Raw genomic sequence first — 26,578 nt, 5'->3', positions numbered from 1 at the left:
ACACTTCTACATAACCCATTGTTTAAAAAAGAAGAAAAGAAATTAGAAGTACTTAGAAATGAGTGAATATGAAAACACACATGTCATATTTATGGGATACTACTAAAGCAGTAAATTTATAAGAGAATTATAATACAAATTTAGGGAAAATTTTATTAATTTTTTAATGTTTATTTATTTTTGAGACAGAGAGAGAGAGAGAGAGGAGGGGAGGGGCAGAGAGAGAGGGAGACACAAACTCTGAAGCAGGCTCCAGGCTCTGAGCTGTCAGCACAGAGCCCCAGGAGGGGCTCAAACTCACAAACCCTGTGAGATCATGACCTGAGGTAAAGTTGGAAGCTTAAATGACTGAGCCACCCAGATGACCCTAGAGAAAATTTTATAATACAAATGCTTGAATAATGGTCTCAAATCAATGAACTTGATGACTGAAATCATGTTAAGAAACTAGAAATGAAGAGCAAAATGGACCCAAGAAAAGAAATAATAAAGATCAGAGTAGAACCCAATGAAATAGAAAGCAGAGAAATCAATGAAACAAAAATATAGTTCTTTGAGATTAAAAAAAAAAAAAAAAGATAAACCTTTAGCCAGACTGTTCAGGAAAAAAAAAAAATGAGAACAAATTGGCAAAATCAGGAAAGAGATAGGTGATAACAAATCTATATCTATCCATAAAGTCTAAATCGATCTGTAAAGTCTACAGATGACAAAGGAATTCTAAGGATAATGAGGGAAGGTTATTAACAACTTTATGACAATGAACTGATAACACTGATGAGCTGGACAAATAACTTGAAAGACACTAACTACTGAAGTTTACTCAAGAAACAGATAACTCGAATAGCCATATATTACCACAAGAAATTGAGGATGTCCTTAAAAACCTTCCCACAAAGGAAACATGTGCAAATGGTTTCTCTGCCAAACACTTAAGGAAAAATAATACCAAGCACAATTCAAAAAAATTTTAAAGGAGGGATACTTCTCAACTCATTCTATTAAGTCAGCGTCACCCTGAAAACAAACAGACAAAACCAGTACCAGAAGAAAAGTATCAATAACTTTCATGAAAATAGATAGAAAAATTCCAAACAAAATTTTACCAAGTAGAATATAAGAATAAGAAAATATAAAAAGGATAGTACATCTGGACCAAATGGGATTTCTCTCAGGAATACAGGTCGGTTTAACATTCAAAAGTCAATCAATACAATTCATCATTTAACAAACTATCCTAGTAAATCCATGTGTTCATCTCAAAAACGGCAGAAAAAAACATTTGTCAAAAAACAACAATCATTTTCTATTACAAACAAATTTCAGCAAAGTAGGGATAGAAGGGAACCTCATCTACAGGCATCTCTAAAAACCTATAGCTAATATCAAACTTACTGGTGAAAATCTGAATGCCTTCCCTTTGATATGAGGAAACAGACCAATAAAATCTGTTCTCATCACTTCTATTTAACATTGTACTGGAGGTTCCAACCAGTACAACAAGGCAAGAAAAAGAAGTAACAAGCATCTAGATTGGAAAAGAAAAGGTTAAATGTCTTTATTCACAGATAACACAACCATCAATGTAAAAAACCTCATGGAATTTGCCCCAAAAAACTACTGGAATAAGTGCACTTAGCAAAATTTCAGGACACAAGATAAATATGAAAAAATAAATTATGTATTTACATACTGGCGGTGAACAATTAGAAACTGAAATTGTTTAAAATGCCATTTGTAACAGTATCATAAATATGAAACGCTTATGGAAAAATCTGACAAAAGATGTAAATAACTGTATGCTAACGACAGAAAACTACTGAGAGAAATTAAAGACCCAAATAAATGAAGAGATATGTCTTTTTCATGTATAGGAAGATGTAGTATTGTTAAAGTGTCAATTATCCCCTAACTGATGTACATACAATCCCAATTAAATCCCAACAGGCCTTTTTGTAGAATTCAACAACTTGATTCTAAGATCCATATGTGAATGCTAATGACTTAGAACAGTCAGAACAATTTGAAAAAGAAGAACAAATCTGGAGAAATAACACTCCATGATTTTTTTTTTTTTAACATTTATTTATTTTTGAGACAGAGAGAGACAGAGCATGAACGGGGGCAGGGCAGAGAGAGAGGGAGACACAGAACGGGAAGCAGGCTCCAGGCTCTGAGCCATCAGCCCTGAGCCATCAGCCCAGAGCCCGACGCGGGGCTCGAACTCACGGACCGCGAGATCGTGACTTGAGCTGAAGTCGGATGCTTAACCGACTGAGCCACCCAGGCGCCCCAACACTCCATGATTTTAAAGCTCGTTAAAAAGTCACGATAATCAATAAAGTGTGGCACTGGAATCGAGAGATATGGATAAACTACACAGAATGGAGGGTCCAGAAATGGACATACACGTATATGAACAACTGATTTCTTTGACAAAGGCGCAAAAGCAACTGTGTGAAAAGTAAGTTTTCCAACAAAGAAGGCCGGAAGAAGTGGATATCCACATGCAAAAAATAACTTCAAGCCATATCTCATACCATTTACAAGAATTAGCTTCATATGGAACATAAAACTAAATGTAATACTTCCAAAAAATAAAACTTCTCGAAGAAACCACAGGAGAAAATCTTTGTGACTCTGTTACCAGCAATGACTGCTTAGATAAGGGCACTAAAAGCACAATGTGTAAAATCATCCAAATTGATACACGGAACTTGGTGAAAATGAAAATCTTCTGCTTATCAAAAGACACTATTGAAAGAATAAAAAAACAAGCCATGGACCAAGAAAAAATATTTGGGAATCATATACCTGAAAAAGAATGTGTTTCCAGAATACATAAAGAACTCTCAAAAGTCATTAATAATAAGTGACTTGATCAAAAAATACAGCTAAAGATTTGAAAGGACTTATCAAAAAAGAAGATATGTCGATGGCAGATCAGCACATGAAAAGATGCTCAACGTCATTAGTCATTATTTCCAACCTGGTAAAATTCTATTCCCAGCCAAACTATGGAAGGTTGAAGGTAAAAAGAAAGGCACTTTTAGATGTGTAAAATCTGAAAACGGTTACCTCCAAATCACCTTTCTCAGGAAGTTACTGATGTTCATCCATACAACCACCTAAAAACGAAATGAAAGAACAAGACAAGAAAGAGAAAGAGGTGGGCCGCAGGAAATGAGAGATTTGACATGGCAGGGGAGTGAAGAGGCCAGCATGATTTTGATGGGAAGATCCAGGGCAACAGCGGTGCAGGGAGCCGTCCAGACCAGACAGAAGGTAAGAAACGTTCCAAGAGAAAGGTCTCCAAGGATGAAAACACTACCAATCAACCAGATGAGGAGTTTGGCTGTGTTGGGTGAAAGTGCAAGATCTGTCAGAAAGTCTGAGGTCAAAGTGGCACATATCACTTTAAGGGGGCGGGACGGGGGCGGGGGTGTGTGTGGAGACAATTAGTGGCTCTAAGGAAAACAAGAAAGTGGTAGTAGAATTGACAACGTATAGTTATGTGATTCAGCTGTGAATTGTCCTACATCGCCTGGAATTTCAAGATCCTACACCTCACTAATGCTAAGCAGACTTGAACCTGTACTCATTAAGTGGGCTCTATGCATGTCAGAAAGTAAAGGGATGGTGGTGATGAGAAATGGAGACCATAAGGTCAAATGAGAAATATGCCAAAGTCACACCTTTCTGTGTGACTTGTTTCACCATCAAAACCTGTCTGTCTTGTCTCTAAGGTCAGCCTGGATCTTATTTTTGCAGTTGCTCTCCCCAGACAAGGCTAATAATCCTGGCCAATGAAAAGAATCTCCGCCTCATCTAAATCAAGACCCAATGCAAAGCCTGGTGGTCAGGGGGGAGAGAAAGAATTTGGGCGCAAGTGGGATGTGTACATGCACAGAGGGTGGGTATTTGATAACAGTCACTTTCATTTTTCATTATAGGAAAGTCGATGCTTTCATTATAAGAAAGTAATAGGTGAGACAGCAAGTCAAGAAATAGGCACATGTCTAGAACGTGTCCTGTGTGTCTCAGTTCCATTTCCATAGCTCAGAGCATTGTATAAGGAAGTGCCCCACAAATCTGTTATCTTAGCAACTAGTCTCTGTAATTCTCTAGTCTAGAAAATGACAATAATCAATGCACAATCTGACTTGTGAAGAAATAGGAGACAGAGGAGAGGATTATAGTAGCAGCAGCTTTGAAACTTGCTATTCATACCCTTAGTCCATACACAGGAGAAGAGCAGTCAGGAAACAGGGTTGACCCTACAATCTTCTGCATTCACAGTAGCACCCTTGTCCTGGGGGCCGCATTCAATCTTTGAAAAGCAAAATTTAGGGTCACATCATAACTTAACCACTAGAGGGAGTTTAAATAGCTATTAAATATAATGGGGAAAAGATGGGTCACATAAAAGGCAGCTTTTTTTTTTCTCATTTGGAGCCATGGCTATAACTCTTAGGAAAAATTTATGACAGAAATATAAACAAACAAACAAACAAATAAATAAGAGTTTAAATGGTGATAACAGCGGAGATTTTTATTTCTTTTCAATATTGGAAGTGTTCATCTTCAGGTGATTAAAATACTGCCTTCAGCGTAATGGTTTTTCTCAACTGTGTCTCAGGTGTTACAACCCCCAGCTTAATATTTACATGATATTGATAGGTTTTCCTTCAGTTATGTATTCATCAATGCAGCCCTGTATATATTTATTAAGAATTCAGGCTTTCCGGGCGCCTGGGTGGCTCAGTCATTAAGCATCTGACTTCGGCTCAGGTCACAATCTCATGGTTTGTGAGTTCAAGTCCCACAGCAGGTGAACTCCAGCCCCGCTTTGGGTGAGCCCCTCTTTTCTCTCTCTCTCTCTCTCTCTCTCTCTCTCTCTCCCTGCCCCTTGCTCACTTGCACCCTCTTTCTCTCCAAAAAAAAAAAAAAAAAAAAAAAAAAAATCAGGCTTTCAGGCCAGTCCATATTGTAATCTTGCTCCGCAGCTTTGTGTTGTATGACCACAGACAATGTTATTAACTGCTCTAATTAACCTAAGACTCAGGGTTCCTCTTCTGTAAAATGGGGGTAGGTACAGGGTTTTGTAGGAGTAAAGTCCATAATGTATGCAAAACACATTGGAACATTACTGGATATAAAAAAAAAAAGATAATTTTCTAGAGGACAGACACTTCAATATAAAGTGACTGATCACATAAGAATTTCTTTACCCTTCTTTCCAAGCTCACTTCTGCATCGAAGCATGTAAGTGCTGCAGCACACCAAAGGGGCAACACGTGACCGTATGGCAAGGCAGGACTTATTTCTGTGGCCAACCCCAGGGAAGGACATACAAACTCACACCTTAAAGGCCCACCTTCACGCAAGAAGCACCAACAAGAAGTCCCCATTGCTTTCCAGGCCCCTATCCACCTTGTCCTAAGGACATCGCCAAAGGACACAGAAGTGACCTGACTGTAACAGGAATTGTTTCACAGTTCTGTATTTCCTTGGGACATTCACAGGGGGGTGCAACTAGCGCCAGAGCTGACTTTTAGAACATTTTCAGCATCCTCTAAACAAACCCAGGACCCCATTAACAGCCATTCTCCAATCTCTTCTACCCTCAGGCCTTGACGACCGTCAATCTACTTTCTGTCTACATGGATTTGCCTATGTGGCACTTCATACACACAGACTTGTATAATATGTAGTCTTTTGTATTTGGGTTCTTCCATGTGGCTTAGTGTTTTCAAGGTTCATCCACACTGCAGCAGGAGTCAGCACCTCATGCCTTTCTCTGAGTGAATATTCCATTATGTGGACACGCCACATTTTGGTTATCCATTCATCCACCGAAGGGCATTTGAATTGCTTCCTCCTTTTGGCTATTCTGAAAAAAGCTTCTATAAACAGTCGTGTACAAATTTTTATGTGGACATTCTTTCATTTCTCTTCAGTATATATCTAGGAGTCTAGCTGGTTGATGCGGTCATTCTACATGTAACTTTTTAAGAAACGGCCAAACTGTTTTCCAAAGCACCTACACCATTGTACATTCCCACCTGCATTGTACGAGGGTTCCAATTTCACCACATCATCACCAACATTTGTTACGGTCTGTCTTTTTGGTAACAACCATCCTAATTGGTGGGAAGTGGTATCTCACTATGGCATTTTCCTAATGATTAATGATGTTAAGCATTTTTCCTTGACTTTATTGGCCATTTGTATGCCTTTTTGGGGAAATGCCTATCCTACTCCTTTCTTAAAAATTTCATTTATTTACTTTGAGAAAGAGAGAGAGAGAGAGAGAGAGAGAGAGAGAGAGAAAGAGAGAGAATGAGTGAAGGAGTAGGGAGGGGGCAGAGAGAGAGGGAGAGAGAGGATCCCAAGCAGGCTCTGCACTGTCAGCGCAGAGCCCGGCACGGGAATCGAACCCATGAACCATGAGATCATGACCTGAGCCAAAATCAGAGTCAGATGTTAACCTGAGCCACCCAGGCACCCTGCCTATCCAAGTCACTGGACCATTTTTTTTTATAATTGGATTATGTCTTTTTACTGTTGAGTTATAAGAGTTCTTTACATATCCCATACACAGGATATGTATATAAATAACCTGAAAATTTGTCTCCCATTTTGTGGGTTGTCTTTTCACTTTCTTGAAGGTGTTCTTTGAAGCACAAACTTTTAAAAATGTTTTAGAAATCCAATTTATCTATTTTTTCTTTTTTTAATTATCTTTTTTGGTGGTATATCAAAGAAGTTACTGCATAATCTAAAGTCATGAATACCTATTCCTATGTTTTCTTCTAAGAGTTTTATAATTTTAGCTCTTACTTCTAGGAGTATGATCCATTTTGAGTTTCATTTTTGTATATGGTGTGAGGCAGGGGTCCAACTTCATTCTTTCGCATGTGCAGTACAGCAACCATTAAAAGTGTTTTCAATACAGTGTTACAATACACCACGCATATACACATGATATTCAGTCATTCATTCAACAAATACACACAGCAAGAACAATATTGTGAGATACGAACTGACAACTTTTCTTCCTCTGTTTTCCCCATTCCTTCCCAACATTCAAGCACAAAGCAGGGAGGCTTCCTTGCTTAGGAGAGGTTTATGTCACGGTAGTTTCTGGGGGCTTTTATTTTCCTAAACACCTAAATTGTGGAACCACAGAGTTAGAGGAATGGACTCAATTCCAGAAAATCAAGGAAGAACTGGGTTCTCCCTCTGCCAGAGTAGACAGGGAGCCTCCAGAGATGAAGCAGAATGGAGAGAAAGGGGAACTAACAGGGGATCTGTACTTGGTTCCCAGCCATAACGGTGTGGATGCGTCTATATGATATGCATCTCAGCTCGGATTCTCAACCCTCAGTGTGGCATGAGGCAGCTAAGATCACTAAACCACAACAGTTTACAAGGACAGGAACAAAATGGCAACAACTGAGCAAACATCATATGAAAGACCTCACATATGCATACACACACTATTCTTAGTGCAGTGCTGCATACTGTGCAATCCGGATGTTACCCTGGAGCTATGTCACGTCTTGAAGAAGCAAGGGGCCATGATGAAACCCAAGAAATATTTATAAGGTCGTAATATCTTTCTCCACCAGCAAGGCAAAATGGTAACTCAGAGTCAGAAATCCTGTTTCTAGGAAGCAGTTATATTTCTTTCGCCTTTGATCTTATATGTGTGACATCACACACATTTATTGAGAACCCACTATATATAGGGCATCCTGCTAGGTTAAGCTGCGGTAGAAAATACAGAAGTCAATCAAGTCATGGTTATCCAAGGCATTTATAGTCTGGTAAGAGCAAACAAGAGTTACTGTAATTAACACTTATTACGCACCACTGGTGTGCACACCAGGTGCTACCCTCTTTGTAAATGGATCACAGTATCTTCCTCACAACAAGCCTTTGAAGCTCAGAGTTTTAAAGAAGGCAAGGGACTTGGCTAAGGATGCACACTAGTAATCTGTGGGACTTGGATATGAACCGCGGTACATCTAACTAACTCCCAGTCTATTTTCATTCCTGCAGTTATGACTCTCTCCCACGAGAGATTAATATGAATGCTATCCTTTAATAATCAAACATCCATTGGATGTAGACTCTGGCTCATGTTTTCTAAGAGTTAGGATAGGGGTTAAGTCAAGCAAACCTTCTCTAACTTGGTGTTCAACGTACCCATTGGCAGATGACTAGCCAAGGTCAGATGAAGGCCTGAGGCTGGACAAGAGTCATCAGCCAAATTCATTCCCATGACCATTGGACCCATGGCTTTGACTGTATCTGTCAAGAAGTGTCAGCCAGTTCCTCCAAACAGTCTAGATTCCCATTACCACTCACACTGTCTACATGTGCAGCAAAGAAGTGACATCATTGATTTGGCGGTGAAATCCCAATTTTTCCATCTAAAGCAAACAGAATTTTGGAAGGAAGAGTTTGGTTATAAGCAAAAGGCACAGAAAAATCTCATAGAGCTGTTTTGCTTTGAGATGCAGGAACTTAAGTCCATCCCTAAGAAACTATTTTAAAGTCTTCTCGGATGCTTCCTAGAAATAAAAGGAAAATAAGTTGATTCTGGCAATAAAATGTTAATAGCTTTTCCTTAAGTATTAATCTACTGAACAAATGTTGAGAATGAAAGCAGCAGTCATATAAATGCTGAGATTTATATATTTTCTTTGCTGCTTCTGCTATTTGATCCTGGGCAAATGACTAAACCAAATCTCAAACCCCAAAGAAAAGTATATTGAACCATACAAAAAAGTAGGAAACACAGAGAAATCTAAATGATAAAAGACGAATATCTCTTCCTTTGTGTCCTTTTCTGGAAAAAACTCTCCCCATTTGGGGTTATAGAACCATTTAACTTTCATTTTCTCCTATACAAACTGGATTTCATCACTGAAGACCCTCAGAATTCAGTTGGTCCACCGTCCCATTTTGTAAATGGGAACATGTGAGATCCATGAGGTGAAGTGACTTATCCAATGTCGTGTGTAGATTAGGACAAATAAGGTTATTATTTCAACTAAGTGGGAAGGGTGTTGACCTAGGAATGAAATGATCTGGATTCTCCTTTCCACTCAGCCATTAATGAGACTTTCTATATCAAATAAAAGTATTAGATTAGATGGGTTTGAAAATTCCTTCCCTCCCTGAAGGTGCCATAATTTTGTGAACGTGAACATCAGTTGTTCTTGATTGTTTTTCTTTCTAGAAACTCAATAAGTTTCTTTGCAGTTACGATAAAGAGGCAACATATACAAAGTTATGAGTTCAGGCTCTGACCCCAATCCCAGCTCTCACATGTCCGTGTAGGGAAAGCCTGGACAAATTAACCTGTCTGCCTCACCTGCAAAATGAAGCCTGTCACAGTATCTGCTACATATGGTTCCCATAATGATTAAATGCAGTAACACATGTCAGGTATTCAACACAGTGCATGGCACATAGAAACAACTCAGTAAACAGAGGTCGCCATAATACCACCATAAAGGAACTAGATATGACGTCTTCGTGTGAGTTCTAAGAAAGGCACCCCTTCCTCAGGGCAGAAGCACCCCAAGTGCTAAGGTCCACATCAAGACAGGATGTCATTCTCTATGGCTATGTGTCTGGCTTTAAAAACAAAACAACAGGGGCGCCCGGACGGCTCAGTTGGTTAAGCCTCAGATTGATCTCCACTCAGGTCACAATCTCACAGGTGTGAGACCGGACCCTTCGCTAAGCAGGAAATCTGCTTGGTATTCTATCTCTCTCTCTCTGCCCCTCCCTGGCTCCTGCATGCCTGCTCTCAATCAATTAATCAATCAATCAATAGACGTTTAAAAACACACACCCAAAACAACAACAACAAAACCAATTTCCCAAACTCCCTTCCTGCTAGCGGTAGGCAGCCAACACTGTGTTGGGGTTTGCTGTAACAAAGGACTTCTGAAATGCTCTTCAGACAGGGCCTACTTGGATGGCAGGAACACTTTCCAACTGCTCTTTTCCTTTTTTTTTTTTTTCCAGCCTGGAATGCAGAAGCAATGGCTGGAGAGTCAGCACCTTACTGACCATACAGGAAGGACTAAAAGACTTTCAGAAATTCAGTCCTTTTTTTTTTTTTTTTTAATTTTTTTCCAACGTTTTTAATTTATTTTTGGGACAGAGAGAGAGAGAGCATGAATGGGGGAGGGGCAGAGAGAGAGGGAGACACAGAATCGGAAACAGGCTCCAGGCTCCGAGCCATCAGCCCAGAGCCTGACGCGGGGCTCGAACTCACGGACCGTGAGATCGTGACCTGGCTGAAGTCGGACGCTTAACCGACTGCGCCACCCAGGCGCCCCCAGAAATCCAGTCCTTGAGCCAATAATCGAATGCCAGCAACCATTGACTTCTGGACTTCTTGTTCAGAAACTCATGTCCATATTTAAGCTACCATTATCAAAACACACTTCCTAACCAAAATATCCTCCAAAATCTATTTTTCTCTGCTGTCAACAGATATTTGCAGACTTCCTGGTCAGCTGCCTACTTGCTCCTGGCCACTTAGGGGTCCTAAGTCTTTGGCCATCACTTAGATTTTCGCAAAAGGTCCAAGCTGTCCTTGAGGTCCTTTCTACTCAGTGTGGTGTGTGGAACAGGAACACAGTGTCACCTAGCAACGTGTTGGACACGCAGAATCTTTGGTTCCATCCCAGAACTACTGAGTCATAATCTGCATTTTAACAGGATCCCAGGGATATCTGTGTACATTAAAGTCTGAGGCGCCGGACTAGACTTTCAGGGTCTATTCTGTCCTCCCTCTTAATTAAGTACTACTGCCAAAAGAATCTTCCTGAAGCACAGTTCTAACAATGTCACTCTCCTCGGAAAACTTCAGGGCACCTCACTGCTTACAGATGAAAGTTTTGACTCCTTAGCCTCACACTCAAGGCTCTCTACGATCTTATGTCTTCCTGGAAATGCCCATCAAAGTGCCTGCCATGCCCATAGTAGGTGGGCAATAAATAATGTTCTGCATAAAAGACAAGAAAAGTGAGTGTACCTGAGAAACAACATATTTCTCAATTCTGGCTGTACTACACTAGGCATTTGGGATAGACTAGTACAAAAAACAGACATGGTCCCTTGCCTTCATGGAGCTTAGAGACTGGCTGGAAGGATAGAATTTTAAAACACGAATAAAACTATGCAATGATAAATGATAAGCGCTAGATAAAAAAATAAATAAATAAATGATCAGGCAGTGATACAGAGTAAGGTGGCCTGGTCAGAAGGATGGCCCCAAAGAGTGGGGTGGGGTGGGGGGCAGCCTGCTGGACCAGGCTGGGGGATGGTGCGAGCAAAGCCTTGAGAGAATTTGGTTTCAGGATTGGAAGATCGGCTGCCCTTTCAGGCTCACCCAGAAAACAGATTCCCTGGGGGCTATGGGGTGCACCTTCCAGGTCACTTAAGAGAAAACGCTGAATTTCTTTTCCCTCACATATGTCTTCACTGGGACCACGGGTTAGGCCGAGAGCAGGGCTCGCTGCAGAGTCGCGGGGAGTCCAGCCCTGGAAATTAGACCTAGAGATATTCGAATCCGCCACTTACTGGCTCGCAACTCCCTTGAGCCCTAAGCTTCTGCTCCCTCAGGTACTAAGTGAGGTTAAGAAAAGAAGCAACTTTGCAGTCACTGTGAACGTCAGGTTGATAACGCTTGAAAAGCTGCCCAGAACACTGCCACCCACATCGGTGCTCACCTGAACGTCGGCGGCTACTTGATTACGACGGTGACGATCACTACTGTTAATCATTAGCTAGTGGGCAGAACGCTCTACCCACAGATTCCTGCCCGTCCCCCCTCCCCCCAGGCCTCCCGACCCTGCCATCCCTAGCCACCTCCCCCCTGCGCACGGCCACCGTGACCCCAGCGCGGGCGCCAGACGCCGCCGCCGGACCCCCGTTACCTGGGGCCAAACGCGACTTGTCGCCACCTTGCGTCCTGGGCCCTGCCTCCCTCCCGGCCGCCTCCCGGCCCCGCGGCTGCCCGCGGCGGCGCCCCCCAGCCCAGCCCGGCCCGGGCGGCGCGGGCTGCCTCGGCGGGGCTGGCGGCGGCGGCCACGCTGCGCGCTCCGGCGGAGGGGAGGGGGCTCCGCGGCGGCGGCGGCGGCGGCGGCGGCGGCGGCGGCGGCGGCGGGCCCGGCGGGGGGCAGAGCCAAGAGGCGCGGCGGCGGCGGAGGAGGAGAAGGAGGAGGATGCGGGGGGCTGCGGGCGGCGGCACGGCCCTGTCCGCAGTGAAGCCCGCGGCGCCCAAGGTGCAGGGAGTGGCCGTCGCCTCCTGCGCGCATCATTCCTGAGATGGCGGCGGCGCGGCGGCGGCTCGGAGAGCCCGGGAGGGGCCAGCCGGCTGCGGGCTGAGCCCCCGCCGGCCGGGGAGCTCGCCCCGGGGCCCGCGCGGCGGCGGAGCCCGGGCCGGGCGGGCCTGGGGAGCGGCGAGGCCGGGAGCGGCCCCGGAGCGGAGCGCACGGCCTGGGGAGGCCGCGATGGCGAACGCTAGCGAGCCGGGCGGCGGCGGCGAGGCGGCCGCCCTGGGCCTCAAGCTGGCCACGCTGAGCCTGCTGCTGTGCGTGAGCCTGGCGGGCAACGTGCTGTTCGCGCTGCTCATCGTGCGGGAGCGCAGCCTGCACCGCGCCCCGTACTACCTGCTGCTCGACCTGTGCCTGGCCGACGGGCTGCGCGCGCTCGCCTGCCTCCCGGCCGTCATGCTGGCGGCGCGGCGTGCGGCGGCCGCGGCGGGGGCGCCGCCGGGCGCGCTGGGCTGCAAGCTGCTCGCCTTCCTGGCCGCGCTCTTCTGCTTCCACGCCGCCTTCCTGCTGCTCGGCGTGGGCGTCACCCGCTACCTGGCCATCGCGCACCACCGCTTCTACGCCGAGCGCCTGGCCGGCTGGCCGTGCGCCGCCATGCTGGTGTGCGCCGCCTGGGCGCTGGCGCTGGCCGCGGCCTTCCCGCCGGTGCTGGACGGCGGCGGCGGCGACGACGAGGACGCGCCGTGCGCCCTGGAGCAGCGGCCCGACGGCGCCCCGGGCGCGCTCGGCTTCCTGCTGCTGCTGGCCGTGGTCGTGGGCGCCACGCACCTCGTCTACCTCCGCCTGCTCTTCTTCATCCACGACCGCCGCAAGATGCGGCCCGCGCGCCTCGTGCCCGCCGTCAGCCACGACTGGACCTTCCACGGCCCCGGCGCCACCGGCCAGGCGGCCGCCAACTGGACGGCGGGCTTCGGCCGCGGGCCCACGCCGCCCGCGCTCGTGGGCATCCGGCCGGCGGGGCCCGGCCGCGGCGCGCGCCGCCTCCTCGTGCTCGAGGAGTTCAAGACGGAGAAGAGGCTGTGCAAGATGTTCTACGCCGTCACGCTGCTCTTCCTGCTCCTCTGGGGGCCCTACGTCGTGGCCAGTTACCTGCGGGTCTTGGTGCGGCCCGGCGCCGTCCCCCAGGCCTACCTGACGGCCTCGGTGTGGCTCACCTTCGCCCAGGCCGGCATCAACCCTGTCGTGTGCTTCCTCTTCAACAGGGAGCTGAGGGACTGCTTCAGGGCCCAGTTCCCCTGCTGCCAGAGCCCCCAGACCACCCAGGCCACCCTCCCCTGCGACTTGAAAGGCATCGGCTTGTGAGGGGCTCTCCTGCCTCGTACGCCCCACCCGGCCTTTCCCTTTGGCTCGGACAGTGACGTCGTTTCTCTCTCTTCTGCCCCCTTATTAATTTTCTAAGCTGCCTTCAAAATGACTCTCAAAGTGGTTAAGCACTTGGATTGTACAGACTACTTTTTTCTTGGGGGGGGGGGGGGAGGGAGGGATGGGTTTTGATGTTCCAGCCCCACCTCCCGCTCCGTGCATTTGTCCTACTAAGTATATTTTCATCCTGAACAATAGGCCTTGGAGTCTTTGTACTGGTACTGACGTCTTTTATTCCATGTGTTCCTTTTTTTTTTTTTTTTTTAAATAAAGCCTACACTAATTTTCTTCATGCAACGTTTCCTAAAGACCTTGGCCAGTTTTCTACAGAAGCTATTTTTGACAACCTCAAGTGGCATTACATTTCGCAGTGAAGTAGAGGAACCTAGGGGACTTCACAAGTTTGATTTCTTGAGGGTCTTCTGTGGGAAGCAGGAGAAAGGGGGGAGGGGAAATTGTCGTCAGTTCCCCCTTGAGTTGCCGGCCGTGGGGTCAGTTGTGCTGCTCTGGTTCTTTGAAAGTGTTGAAAACTTTGTTCAGTATCGGTAATGAATTTGAAGAGCAGAAATGGGAGCGTAAAGTAGCGAGGCAGTGTTTTTTCAGCAGTGACAAGTGACCAGATTTGTTTCCTACCTTCCTTTATACTACTAGAAAAATACACATCAGCGGCAACAACTGCTCTCTGTATTATACCAATCTTGAGTGGAAACATTTCTGTAAAATTGTAACTTTTAAAAAGAGTAAAAGTGTTTTGGTCAGTGATGGTGTGGAGAAAAAAAAAAACCAGTATTGCATGTTTTTGTACTGATTGTGGTTCACGGATTGGGAAGGCTCTGGGAAGCAGAGTCAGAACTAAGTCAGAATTGCTTAGGTATTTTTTGCCAATAAAAATGAAAATACGTTTATGGAAACAGCTTGTGCTTTGAGACGCCCAGTTTTATTCTGTCTTATGAAACTAATTTCCACTTTGAAAACTGTTCTCCTTTTGTTCATGGTATCAATGAATGGAATATAATGATAACTCGACTTCTACAAGACAAAGCATTTCCTTAAAATGTTTGCTAGGTTAAGCTGTGCTGTTCATCTGATGGATATTTTAAATTAATAATGACAACCATACTTTTAAATATTTGGTAGACACACTGTAATCTTAAACGGAAAGACTAAATTCTGCAAGTACTGTATTTTTTGCTTATAATGCTACATTTTTATTAATGTACCTTCCGTTTTGAGGATTTATATCTGTATTTCTCTTTGCATTATACAAATATACCAGTATTTTCATTCTGGAGTGGTTTCTTGTTGCTGTTGTTTGAGACTGTGACTGGTACTGATACACTTCTAAATACGGTATTCGTTCCATTATCCTGTGAGTGCATGGCTCATTAGTTGACCATCAGAATATCTAAGGCATTTGGAGTCTAGCTAAGATACAAGATAAAAAGATGCACATCTTTAAAGGAACGCAGTAGTATATATTGCTTTAAAACTTTTTTTAATAAACATACGGAAGACGAGTGTGAGCGAAGCGATCATTTTGATAAAAACAATAAATATGAGCACAGTAAATATGTTGAAATTTATTGTAGTTCATATTGTATATAATATGAACTATTAAGTATTCAGTGCAAGAGGGATAAGTCATAACAAGAGGGTGTGGCCAATTCGCCTCTGATAAACGGTCAGCAGTATTCTTTTTTGTCCACAGAAGACAGTCTGAAGATGGTCTCATAGTTGGAAAATACAAGTAACAATTACCTTCTTCCTCCCCAGGTCGTGAGACCAGGTAAATGTTAATTATCCGACAGCCACTTGCCAGAAATCTCAGCTAACCTAAAGAAAGACAGGCCCAGGCTCTTCATCTAACCCTCCTCCGCCTCCCAGGGATCCAAGTTCAAAACAACAGAAGTCACTAAGCCCATGTGATTTGTAGACTATTTAGCACCTGGCATGGAGCACGGCCCAAACCATTTGACCCCTGAACATCTTCAGCCTTAGGCAGCAACCTGACTGTTGAGACAACCCGTTCAGACTGCTCTCCTCTCTATATATGGATTTGAGTTCGTGGTTGTTTTTTAACAGGAAAATCCATAAACCCGTGATTCTCAAATTTTAATATACATAAGAATTACCTGAAGTGCTTGCATGGTCCAGAGATTCTTAGGAGGGGTTGAGGTTGGATCCAAGAAAGAACATCTTTAAGAAGCACACCGGTTGGCTGGAGATATACCAACAGGCCTTTGTTCAGACAAAGATTTACTTTATTATTTTATTTTTTAAAAAATGTATTTGTTTTGAGAGAGTGAGCGAGCAAACATGAGTCAGGGCGGGGCAGAGAGAGGGGAAGAGAGCATTCCACACAGGCTCCGTGCTGTCAGTGCAGAGCCCAACCCGGGGATCGAACCCACGAACCGTGAGATCATTACCTGAGCCAAAATCACGCGTGGGACGCTTAAGTGACTGAGCCACCCTGGTGCCCCTCAGAGATTCGCTTCAGATGGCATGTCTAAACATTCGATTATGTGGTTCTGTTTTGTTGTGCTTCATTCTGATTAGGTGGATGATTCCTAATGAGAGTTCAGGTGAAGAGTAATGAGAAATGACAGTCAACTGTAAAAGAAACAGAAGAACAAAGAGAGGCAGAGAAACGAGCTGTCTAGGGGAATGGTGTAGAGATGCAAAACGCCCCTCACACCTCAGCAGCTTTTTGGATCAATGAATCTATTAACATGTACTTTGATTGCTAACTAATAAAACATCATCAAGAAAAAGTTTAAAATTTTTTTTCAACGTTTTTTATTTATTTTTGGGACAGAGAGAGACAGAGCATGAACGGGGGAGGGGCAGAGAGAGAGGGAGACACAGAATCGGAAACAGGCTCCAGGCTCCGAGCCATCAGCCCAGAGCCTGATGCGGGGCTCGAACTCACGGACCGCGAGATCGTGACCTGGCTGAAGTCGGACGCTTAACCGACTGCACCACCCAGGCGCCCCCATCAAGAAAAAGTTTAGTTGTGTTTCAGAATACTCAGCAATTGCCGGACAGGTACAAAGTCTTTGGGGAAGACTTCTATTAAAATAGCACATTTGTTTCTTTGGGAAGTTTATTTAGCACGTCTCCACCCCTCCCACTCTCCCGTGAGATAAACAGGTAATCACTGCACTTGAGGCAATGGAAAATAGATTTCATGTACATAAATCTTCATCTGAATGTCCTGGCATGGAACTGTTGGTTCAAAACTACACATTTTTACGTGTTTTGATATCCTATGTCTATAAGCTTTGCAGAAAAAGGGTATCTATTTACATTTCCACCTAACTGTTCCTTTTTTAAAAAAAGAAATATCTCAAGTGGGGAAGCATATAACAAGCCAATAAACAATGACAATAATCTATTTAGTATCCAGCCTTGACAAATCTTGTCATTTTTTGCCATATTTGTTTCCACTTTCCTTTTCTTTCTTGACTTTTTTTTTTTACTTTTCCTTCTTTCTTTGTCCCTCTTCTCTATTCCCTCTCTCCACTCTTCTCTCTCTCCCTTTCCTTTTTTCCTTTCTCTTTTTGAAAGATGCAAAACATGGCACAATTACTTTTGCCAAGTCTTGGATCTCACCACCACCCCCTACCTTCTCAAGTGCCCTGCCCACTAAAAGATAACAGGTTCTGGGTCCTAGGGCTGAGCTAGGGTTTCCTTTTGCAGAAGGATGGGTGGGGGGTGAGGGGGGGTGGGATCCAGTCTAACCTTTACCATCTTTCTAAGGCCTGCAGGATGGAATGCAAAGACATCCTCCCTTTGATGATGACCTTTGTATACGCTCTCCTTGGAAAGCCTATGTCCCCTTCTCTGTCTGGGAATCTCTCACCAATCCCTCCAGAGCAGAGGCAATATTTGCAGTATTTAAGAACTGGGATGGCATAGGTGGAACTTACCTGTATACCCATACCTCTGGGTCCTGGTGAACATTGGGTTCGTGCTGGACCCAGATCCAAGACTTTGCAAGCCTTTCTTAGCCCAGCCACCCTCCTCCGGGCTCTCCTGGTGCACTGTGTTTACCTGTATGAATCCTCGTGTATGCCCGTGGCTCTCAGCTCCCTTAGCTCTCACCTCTGTCCTTTCCTTTCCCAGGCCCTGCCCTCTAGCCACTCCACAACCGCCATACCCTGAACAGATTGCAATGTGTCAAGCCTTTGCATGTATTGTTCCTTGTGTCTAAAGTCCTCATGCCCATTCCCCAATGCAACTGCTACTAAGCGTTCAGATGTAAGGTGTGAATTCCTAGACATTAGGAGTGAACTAGCTGCCACAGGGGAGGAGAGGGGGGAAAACAGTTCTAGGGCAAACCTTGCAAAACGTTCCAGTCTCCAAACCTACCCTTTAGATCTGAGGGCCATGGTGGGTTGAGTAGCAAGTTTATGGTCTTACTGGCATTCTGAATTGTCTGTGTGCTGAGGTATCTGGGGTTAGAAAGTGCAGTGGATGTAAAATACTGTTCTCCATTCACCTGGCAGATGTGTCATTCTGTGTCACCTGCCAAGGCCGCTGAGCTTCAGGACCCTCTCCATGAGGGGCAAAGGAGGTAATGGGAAACCGTCTCCACCCACTCACATTCTAGACCGAAATCAATAATATCCTTTGCATTGCTTTTTAGCTGCTTCTGGAGTGAACAGAAGTTAAAGCAAACTTAGTCTGAGTCGAAGGGGTTCTTTATGCCTTTTCCTCAACTTAGACAAGACCCTGGGGGTCCAACTCAGCCCAAGAATAGAGCTCTCTTGTCTTCCCCCAGCCCTACCACTTCCTTTCTTTGGGGGTGTTTTTGGTGAGGATTTGGCATTGGGAGCCACAGTAGCCATCTTGCAACCATGAGAAGAGATACTGTCAACACAGTGAAGGTAACAGACCAGAAAGGCATCTATTTTAACAGAGGTGAGCTGCTTAACCAAACAAGCAACCTCATGGGATGCCTGGGTGGCTCAGCGGGTTAAATGACTCTTGGTTTCTGCTCAGGTCACGACTGCACAATTTGTGGGACTGAGCCCCACACTGGGCTCTGTGTTGACAGCTTGGAGCCTGCTTGGGATTCTGTCTCCCTCTCTCTCTGCCCCTCCCCTACTTAAACTCTCTCTCTCTCTCTCTCAAAATAAATAAACAAACAAACAAAAAATCCCATAAGCAACCTCATACCTATAGACTCCTAGTCTTGAAATAGAAACTACTATTCCTTCAGGCACTAATAATGATGCTTTTGAAGCAACAATTACCGGCAACAGTACTTAAAATATTCGATTCCCTTCACTCCTTTGACAAGAGTACTTGATATCCTAGAACTGTATTTAAAAAGTTAAAAAAAAAATTAGACTTATTTAATTCACTCACTCTTTCCAACTATCAGGTCATTCAGCCTGCTGTTGACTGTTGAATTAACCTGCCTTTGGAAAAATAGGAACTTTGACCTGATTTCTTAGAATGAAATAAACCTAGAAGATGAAAAAGACTACCTATTACTAGGCTAGTTTTGACCAGTGTATGTTTAAGATTTTGACATCATAAATCTAGTTACAGGAAAATGGAAAACCACTTGAATAAACCCATGGACAGTAATCAGTTCGTATTGTAAGCTAATAAGCAGCCAGTTTCTGTGTGTTGGGCAGAGCAGGAGGAGACGGGGATATGGAAGGTCCCCATATGCTAATGAGTTAGCAAGCTAATTGGAGACACCTAGCAAATGTGCCTCGAGCCACAAATCAAGTCAGAACATAATATATGCCCAAAGCAGGCCCTAGATAAGGCGCTTGGGGATAATGAGGAGATGAGACATCATAATCAATTGTCTGGGATCTCTGGTTACCCAAGTGAGGAAAGGAGGAAAAACCAGAAGACTGGAACAAAATTGTCCAGTTTTCCTCTTTCCCCTCCTCTTGGGTTCTTCTTACCTTCTGACTCCCACATTCTCCTCACCCTGGTGTCCATTTAAAAAAATAAAGTCCTCTAAGTGAAATAAAACCATGTAATTCTCTGCTCAACATTTTCTGTTCCAATTCTCTCCAAATATCCAAGCGCCAGTAAGGAATGTGGTCATTTTGATGGAGGAAATTTGTTATATAAAATCTTGCTTCAAGGCGAGCCCGCAAAGCCATTATTAATTAGACAAGTCAGAACTTAACAGAAATGAAACAGGTAGTCCTCAAGAAGACCAGTCCACTTCCCTGCCAAAAGAAGAAAGAGTAGCAGGCTTTCACTACAGAAAAAGGTATTTTGTGCTTTTGGTCAAGGGAAAAGCAGGAGAAAAACCTTAGTAGGTATTTACTGCACCCTGTGTCCTGCATGCAGTCATTTAAGAGAAACAGACAGCTTGAAATTTGTTATCTGAAAGCCTCAAGTCTTGAAGTCACTTCAAATTACACGGTGAAAACATGCAAAAACATTTTAAGCTGCAATGTCAAGGCATAAATACAATTCTCTTCTTTCTCTGTAACATCAAGGAGACAGGTACATTAAAGCTAATATTACTTGGCTTCTAGGAGGAATAATTTCGCCATTTATAAATAAAGATTTAAGTGACCAGTCTACTCTAGGTGGAGAACATATAAACTGTTGGCTAAGCGCAGATGTAAAAATTTCCCTGATTCATTTCTACTACCAGAATGTGCCAATCTACGGAGCTTTCTAGGATATGCCAGGATATGATATGTGAGAGGAGCACATTGTTTTTCGGTTAGGCCCCGTGTTGGAACCTGGTCAGGGCAATAAATGGTTTCATTTTCCTGAACTACAGACGTGCTGTAATTCCAAAAGGCTTTGGAAAATTATTAAAGTTTCGATGCTGACTTAATACATGCCTTATTAGAATATTCTCCAGAGATCATGAAATGTAAAATGCATGTGGAGATGAAACTTTTCCATGTCTTCGTCACTTCACATTTTATTTTCTCCCCGCTTATTCCTCCATATATTTTCCCCAATGTGTTTCCTGAGCACTGACCAATTTGCATGGCAATGTGCTCAGTAGAAGAGGAAGAAGGAGACGAGACAGTGAGGAACCCCTGTCGCAGGTTCTCATCAGGGATAGCGACATAAAGAGTGTAACTGTACATTGTGTAATTCTTTCAACCCAGTCACGAGCAGTGTAATTTGCATATCTATCTTGAGGAATTATGGGGTACCCAGAGCTATTTCTAGAATTTGATTTGCATAATTGTTCTAATCCTTTATGAGTATGGTGACATGTGGTCTGACAAAAGATTTCCTTTTAATTTCTAAGTTTCCTTATAAGTTTTAGAAAGGTATTAGAATTAAACACCTTCAGATATATATTTAATAACCTGCCTCTATTGAAAGGAACACAGTTATACAAAGGCATAATTAGTCTTCTGCTAATGGCATATTACTTTACTTTTTGCTACTTGAAAAAACAGCTTTGTTCACTGAAAGTTTGTCACTTAAAGTCCTTTTTCTCTTCCCTTTATCTCGTGCTTCTTGGTGAGATTAAAATTCACTTAAACATCCTAAGAAAATTTACAGTCATAGAGGGCCTCAGGGACATTCCCTGTCTCCAAAATTTCTTAATCCAGGGAGAGATGACATATTTGAATTAAAAGGAGTGGCACAGAGAAATGGATTTATGCATTTTCTTAGGTTTGGAAAATTAATATTCTCATGACCAAAATACATAAGTGAGTTCAGGCATTATTGGTTTGAGGATGATTCTTCCATTTGATTATCAGGTTCTCATGAAGATATTATTTCAGCACTGTGATAAAGAGGAAAACCCCAGTATGGATGTCTGAACACTGACTGCTCTCAAGCCTCAGACTCCCCTTTTCTTTTTGCCCTACAGCCGAGCTACCCAGCCCCAGCAGACAGGAATTCTCAGGTTGGCCCTGCCTCCTGATCACAATGAAATCTACAACCAACCAAACTGCGTGCCTAGTGCCCCCTGGACTGACGTGTGCCTGCTCCACCCTTGCCAGCAAATCCCAGGAGACATAAATCTTGTCACATCCTTTGGGGGTGTGCCATCACCAGTCCCCAAATGCCCATCAGTTTTGGGTGGGGGGCTTATCCCACTCTCTGCAGGACAGCCGCTAAATGAAAACACGGACGCTATGTTTTTCAAGGGCACAGAATGAAGTCTGAAGTGTAACGAAATGATGCACTTTGGGAAAGAATGACTCCATTAGGATTGGTTAGGGGAGAGGTGGAAGTGTTGGATAGAGACCCAAAATAAGAGTGGCTCAATTGTTTCTCTGGGGTTCTGGAGGCCTGCTTCAGGAGGTGATCCAGCGACTGGCTAGTGGGTCAGCTCCATTATCTTCCCCAAGTGCCTCCTACCCTCGGGGCTCAAAGTAGCCAGGTTCATTACTGAATCTCCCTATTGGGGAGGAAGTGGAGCGTGATGTCCTTTGAAGCAAGTGGGGCAGAGGACTGGTGCTCACATTCCACTGCTAAGATCTCAGTCATATGGCCACACCCAGCCAAAGGATACTGGTAAATGAAGTCTCTAGATGGCTAGATGAGTGGCCATGTGCCTAGCTAAAACTTTTGGGGGAAGGGGAAGGAGGCAGAGGAGAGGAACGAAGGAAGGAAGCAAGCAAGGAAGGAAGGAGGGGAGAAGAGAAGAGAAGAGAAGAGAACGTGAGAATAAAGGAGTGAATTATGGAAGACAGGTGGAGTTTACCAGTCATGTCTTCAAGGATTTTCCCAAATCCTTCTCACCAAACCCAGGGAAATTAATAGAGAATACTAACATTTGCTATCCAAAGGACTATTGGCTGCAGACGACATTCAACTCCCCAGAACCCAATCACAACACTGTAGTTGGCATATTCTCCTGTGAGTCTCTTACTTTGAGCAGCAATGATTTTCTTTTAAAATTTTATACAGGAGAAAATATTCTTTCGTATGTTCTTATGCCAGGCCTGAGATATTTTTCTCCTCCATTTTGAACTCCAACTTGGGATATGAAAAATGTATCTCAAGACTAAATGGGTTAGGGGCATAGGCTGATCAGTGAAAGGACCCTAGCAAGGTTCAAGCAGAGAGCTGCCCTTAAAAGAAAAAGGACTGATATCATCAGTAACACACAAGACTGTGGCTGCCTTTCCCCTAAGAGGCCCTTTCTATCGGGGACAAGACTGATTTGCTTCAAGGCCACACAGGAGAGGCAGAGGTCCTGGGGTGAGAAGCAGTCAGGTAGAGCTGGCTTTGAGATGGGGACTGCTGAGAAGATACTGGATGATGAATACATGAGGCTGTCTTATACAATTTTGATTACTTTCATGTTTAAATATTTCCATAATGAAAGGTTTTTGTTTTGCTTGGCTGAACCACACTCACTGAAGCCCAGCCTCAGTCCTGCCTAATGGGAACAGGTCCGTACTCAGTCACACTCAGAAAACTCAATTTGTGAAGCTTCTCAATAGTTATTCAAATCTCATTTAATAATAATAAAAAAAAAACCCACAATTTTCTTCAACTTTTTCTTGTAAAGCTTTTGAATTTCTGCGACAAAAACGTTTTTCATAAATTATATCACATTTTAATCAAGATGGTGAAATCTAGATTTGAACGATGTGGAAATTTGCTCAGAAGTCTACTCCAAAGATGTGAAATCTTTCATCTACTCTTGAGGTTATCTGAGCCTGTGGCCTTAAGCTTTAATGAGTGGCTTATTAAAAAATTTCTCCCTTGAAACAGTAAACTATACAGCTGACATACAATTGATATTTCTTTTTTAATATATACATATTTTTTTACTTTAGAGAGAGAAAGAGAAAAAGAGAGCACGTGTGAACCCCCCGGGGGAGAGGGGCGGAGGGAGAAAGAGAGAAAATCTCAAGCAGGCTCCACACTCAGTGTGGAGGCTGACACGGGACTTGATCCCACAACCCTGGGATCATGACCTGAGCCAAAACCGAGAGTCAGACTTTTAACCAACTGAGCCACCCAGGCACCCCACAACTGGTATTTCTTTGGTTGGCTATTAAAATGTATCAAGTATTTGCCTTTCCATTCCTTTGAATATAAATGGTAGTTTTCTATTTGTGTTTTTTAGTTTTTAGAATACCTATTTGGTACAGCCCCCATTTGGGGGTTTAATTTTTTAATACTGTTGTTTCAAATTTTGATACTGAAACAAAATTGATATGAGCAGACACAGAGTATCTTCAGACGACACCAGTGGGTTTCTTGGGAGACAATTTACCCCTACCTACTCATTTGGTAATGCCTAGAGACATTTTGGGGTGTGACGGCTTAGGGGAACTACTGGCATCTAGTGGGCAGGAGACAGGGGTGCTGTTAAACAGCCTACAGAATACGGGACCGTGCCTCACAACAAAAACTGGCCTGGCCCAGGAAGTCAGTAGCGTCGGTGTTGACAAATCCTGGATGAAAGTGAGCGAATGCCTGGAAATACCCCCCAGCTGCCCCTGCAGGGCGCAGGCCCGGTTTTGCCTGGCTGTGCCACAGCTCATGAGTGCGTGTTCCAGGCCTTCATGATGATGAAAATCCGCCGTGGACACACTGGTACACACTGTGTACGTACATGACACAGGCTACCCCGGGCATTTGCCCCATGATTTTCTACTTTCTTGCCTTTCAATCTCTTGTGGCGTATGTACGTTTTATTAAAATGCTTACTAATGTGAGTTACTCAGTTACAATTTGCTGCAATATTGGACTTTCTAAAGCATTTTGAGGATTTATAGCTCCAGTAACATAGAATGAAATCTGGAGATATATAGGAACGTGGGGCTAGGACAGGGGGCAGTTCGGAAGCTGTCACCTGGGAGGGTGTGCCTGGAGGACGACCGAGGTCAACAAACCAAGGGAGCTGGCTGCACAGACTTCTCAGGGCCAGCAGGAGAGCCAGCACCAGCCAGGCTGCACCCAGGCCTGCTTCCCTAATGTAATTCAGAGGAGCTTTGAATAGACTCCTCAAATGAGCTATGTAACCCACTAAAGTTCTCAAGCGGGACCCTTCTGTGAAGGTCCCTCTAGAAGTCGTGGAGGGAGAAGAAAAAAAGAAACCATCCCAAAACAGAGATTCATTTATGCTTGAGGATCCCAGGGACTTTTGAGGGTGGCAAGAAAAGGCAGACATTAGCTACTCCCTCCACTTCTCATCTAACTACAAAGGTGTCTCATAAAGGGGTTTCATGGGGAAGCAACAGTTCTATAAAGCATATTCCTTTGTTCTTTCTCAGTGGCTCTCAACCATGGGTGCACCTTAGAATCAAATAAGTAGCTTCCAAAAAAAAAAAAAAAAAATCCCAACACCCAGGCCTCACCCCAGACAAACTGAACCAGAATCTCTAAGGGTGATAGATAATGGGGGGGGGGGGGGTGGGGGGGGGTGGAAAGGAGTGGTCCTTCAAGAACAGTGTACTAATGGCATCTCGAATCTTGGGAGATGTGTGCTCTGAAAAGTGCCCTGACTTTTGGGGGAGTCAGAGTAGAGGGTAATAAATTTACTTAAGGATTATGTTGTCAAAGATACTAGAAGAGAAATAGTTCTCTTTAGTACCGTAGGGTGTACTGACCATTAACAAATCAGGGGGAAGATGTCTAAGAACCAAAGAAATATTAATTCTGGGGATATTACTGGAAATACAGGGCAACATGTTAAAAGAGAATGATCGTAAAAGGTTGTCAGTGAATTTTAGGCAGTGATCCTCACTGAATACCAAAACTGTCTTGTTTTTAAAATTAAAATGGTCCCCAACTTTAATCCTCTAAAAAATGAAGTTAGAAAATTCTGAATGGGATGAGGTTTCTGATACTGAAACCAATGAAGAAGAAAATTGGCTTAGATGAGTGATCTATCACTGGACTGACTTTACAGAACTCCAACACTAGAACAACACTGAAATGCTGGGAAGAAAAAAGGCCTTCAGTTAGATGAGAGGGTTTGTAAGGAAAGACTTTTAGCACAAACTTCTCCATGGTCAAAAAAAGATGTTGCTTTAAAAAAAAAAAAAAAGGTCGAAGTCCGAAATGATAGTTTTCAAGAAATTCAGTGTTTGCAAAGGAATCCACGGGTCCACTTGAATTTAGCTCGTAGGTTCTGGCATCAGATCTGTTTCTCTCCCAGCATGGATGGAATTCACACCCGATAATGACATCAAAGTAGATTGCTGACTTTAACTTTTCTTGCGTAAATTTTCAGTTTGCCTTACCTTGCAGAAATTCTGGCCTATGAAGTCCCAGTTTCAGGGAGAGAATGTCCTGAGGAGGGAAGAAACAGCAGCACAGTCTTTATAGCGCAGGAATTTGTGTGCTTTGCGTACAGTGAGCTTAAAGAGTCTCCATGGAACATGATTACGAGTTTTTGAAACAATTATTCGAAAGATGCTAACCCTGGTGACAAGTTAAAAGAACACTAACCAAATAAAGCTGTACCTTACAAAGAACGGAGTTAGTTATTCCCTAGTAAAAATAACAATCGAGGGGAGAGGTTAACAAATAGTAAGGTTCTGTTTTTCTTTGAATGGTAGTAGGTGAGTCAGTAGATATAGTTCTGAGTTTTCTACACAAACCTCACATTCCTTCTCATGGCTATACTATGATCTACCTCTTTTTAGTGATTTTTTTTTATTGAGTTGGTTTATGTAAAAACAGAATTTTATAAAAGTCATATGTTTTTTAACTTGGGTGAAAATGGATGGTTGACCCAATCAAGTTTCCAGACTTAAGAAAAAGGATGTACCACACATTACAAGAAAACAACATTTAGGGTAACGGCTGAAGTGCCTGCCTCTTCACCCATAATTTCACTTGCTGAAGGCGATGTTTTTCCAACAAACTCACTGAGGAATGCTTCTTGCACACAAACTAAACTGAACCAA

General features: G+C 43.8%; 2 protein-coding genes across 2 annotated transcripts in view; one reads left to right on the top strand and one right to left on the bottom strand.

Annotated features, from left to right (window-relative positions):
* Positions 1 to 12,427, bottom strand: part of LOC131511015 (atherin-like) — a 39,679-nt gene extending 27,252 nt beyond the window's left edge. Inside the window, exon 1 of the mRNA XM_058728797.1 lies at positions 11,973 to 12,427. Coding sequence (XP_058584780.1) covers positions 11,973 to 12,356 — 384 coding nt within the window. The 5' untranslated portion in view covers positions 12,357 to 12,427. The remainder of the gene's footprint in view (positions 1 to 11,972) is intronic.
* GPR27 (G protein-coupled receptor 27) lies at positions 12,424 to 15,024 on the top strand. The gene has a single exon (XM_058728794.1). The coding sequence runs from the start codon at positions 12,549 to 12,551 to the stop codon at positions 13,671 to 13,673; it is 1,125 nt and encodes a 374-aa protein (XP_058584777.1). The 5' UTR covers positions 12,424 to 12,548; the 3' UTR covers positions 13,674 to 15,024.
* The last annotated feature ends 11,554 nt before the right edge of the window (positions 15,025 to 26,578 follow it).

Source organism: Neofelis nebulosa, chromosome 4 (genome assembly GCF_028018385.1).
Source record: "Neofelis nebulosa isolate mNeoNeb1 chromosome 4, mNeoNeb1.pri, whole genome shotgun sequence".
Classification (NCBI taxonomy): domain Eukaryota; kingdom Metazoa; phylum Chordata; class Mammalia; order Carnivora; family Felidae; genus Neofelis; species Neofelis nebulosa.
The sequence above is the reverse complement of the archived record's forward strand: the minus strand, read 5'-3'. Positions and strand labels throughout refer to the sequence as shown.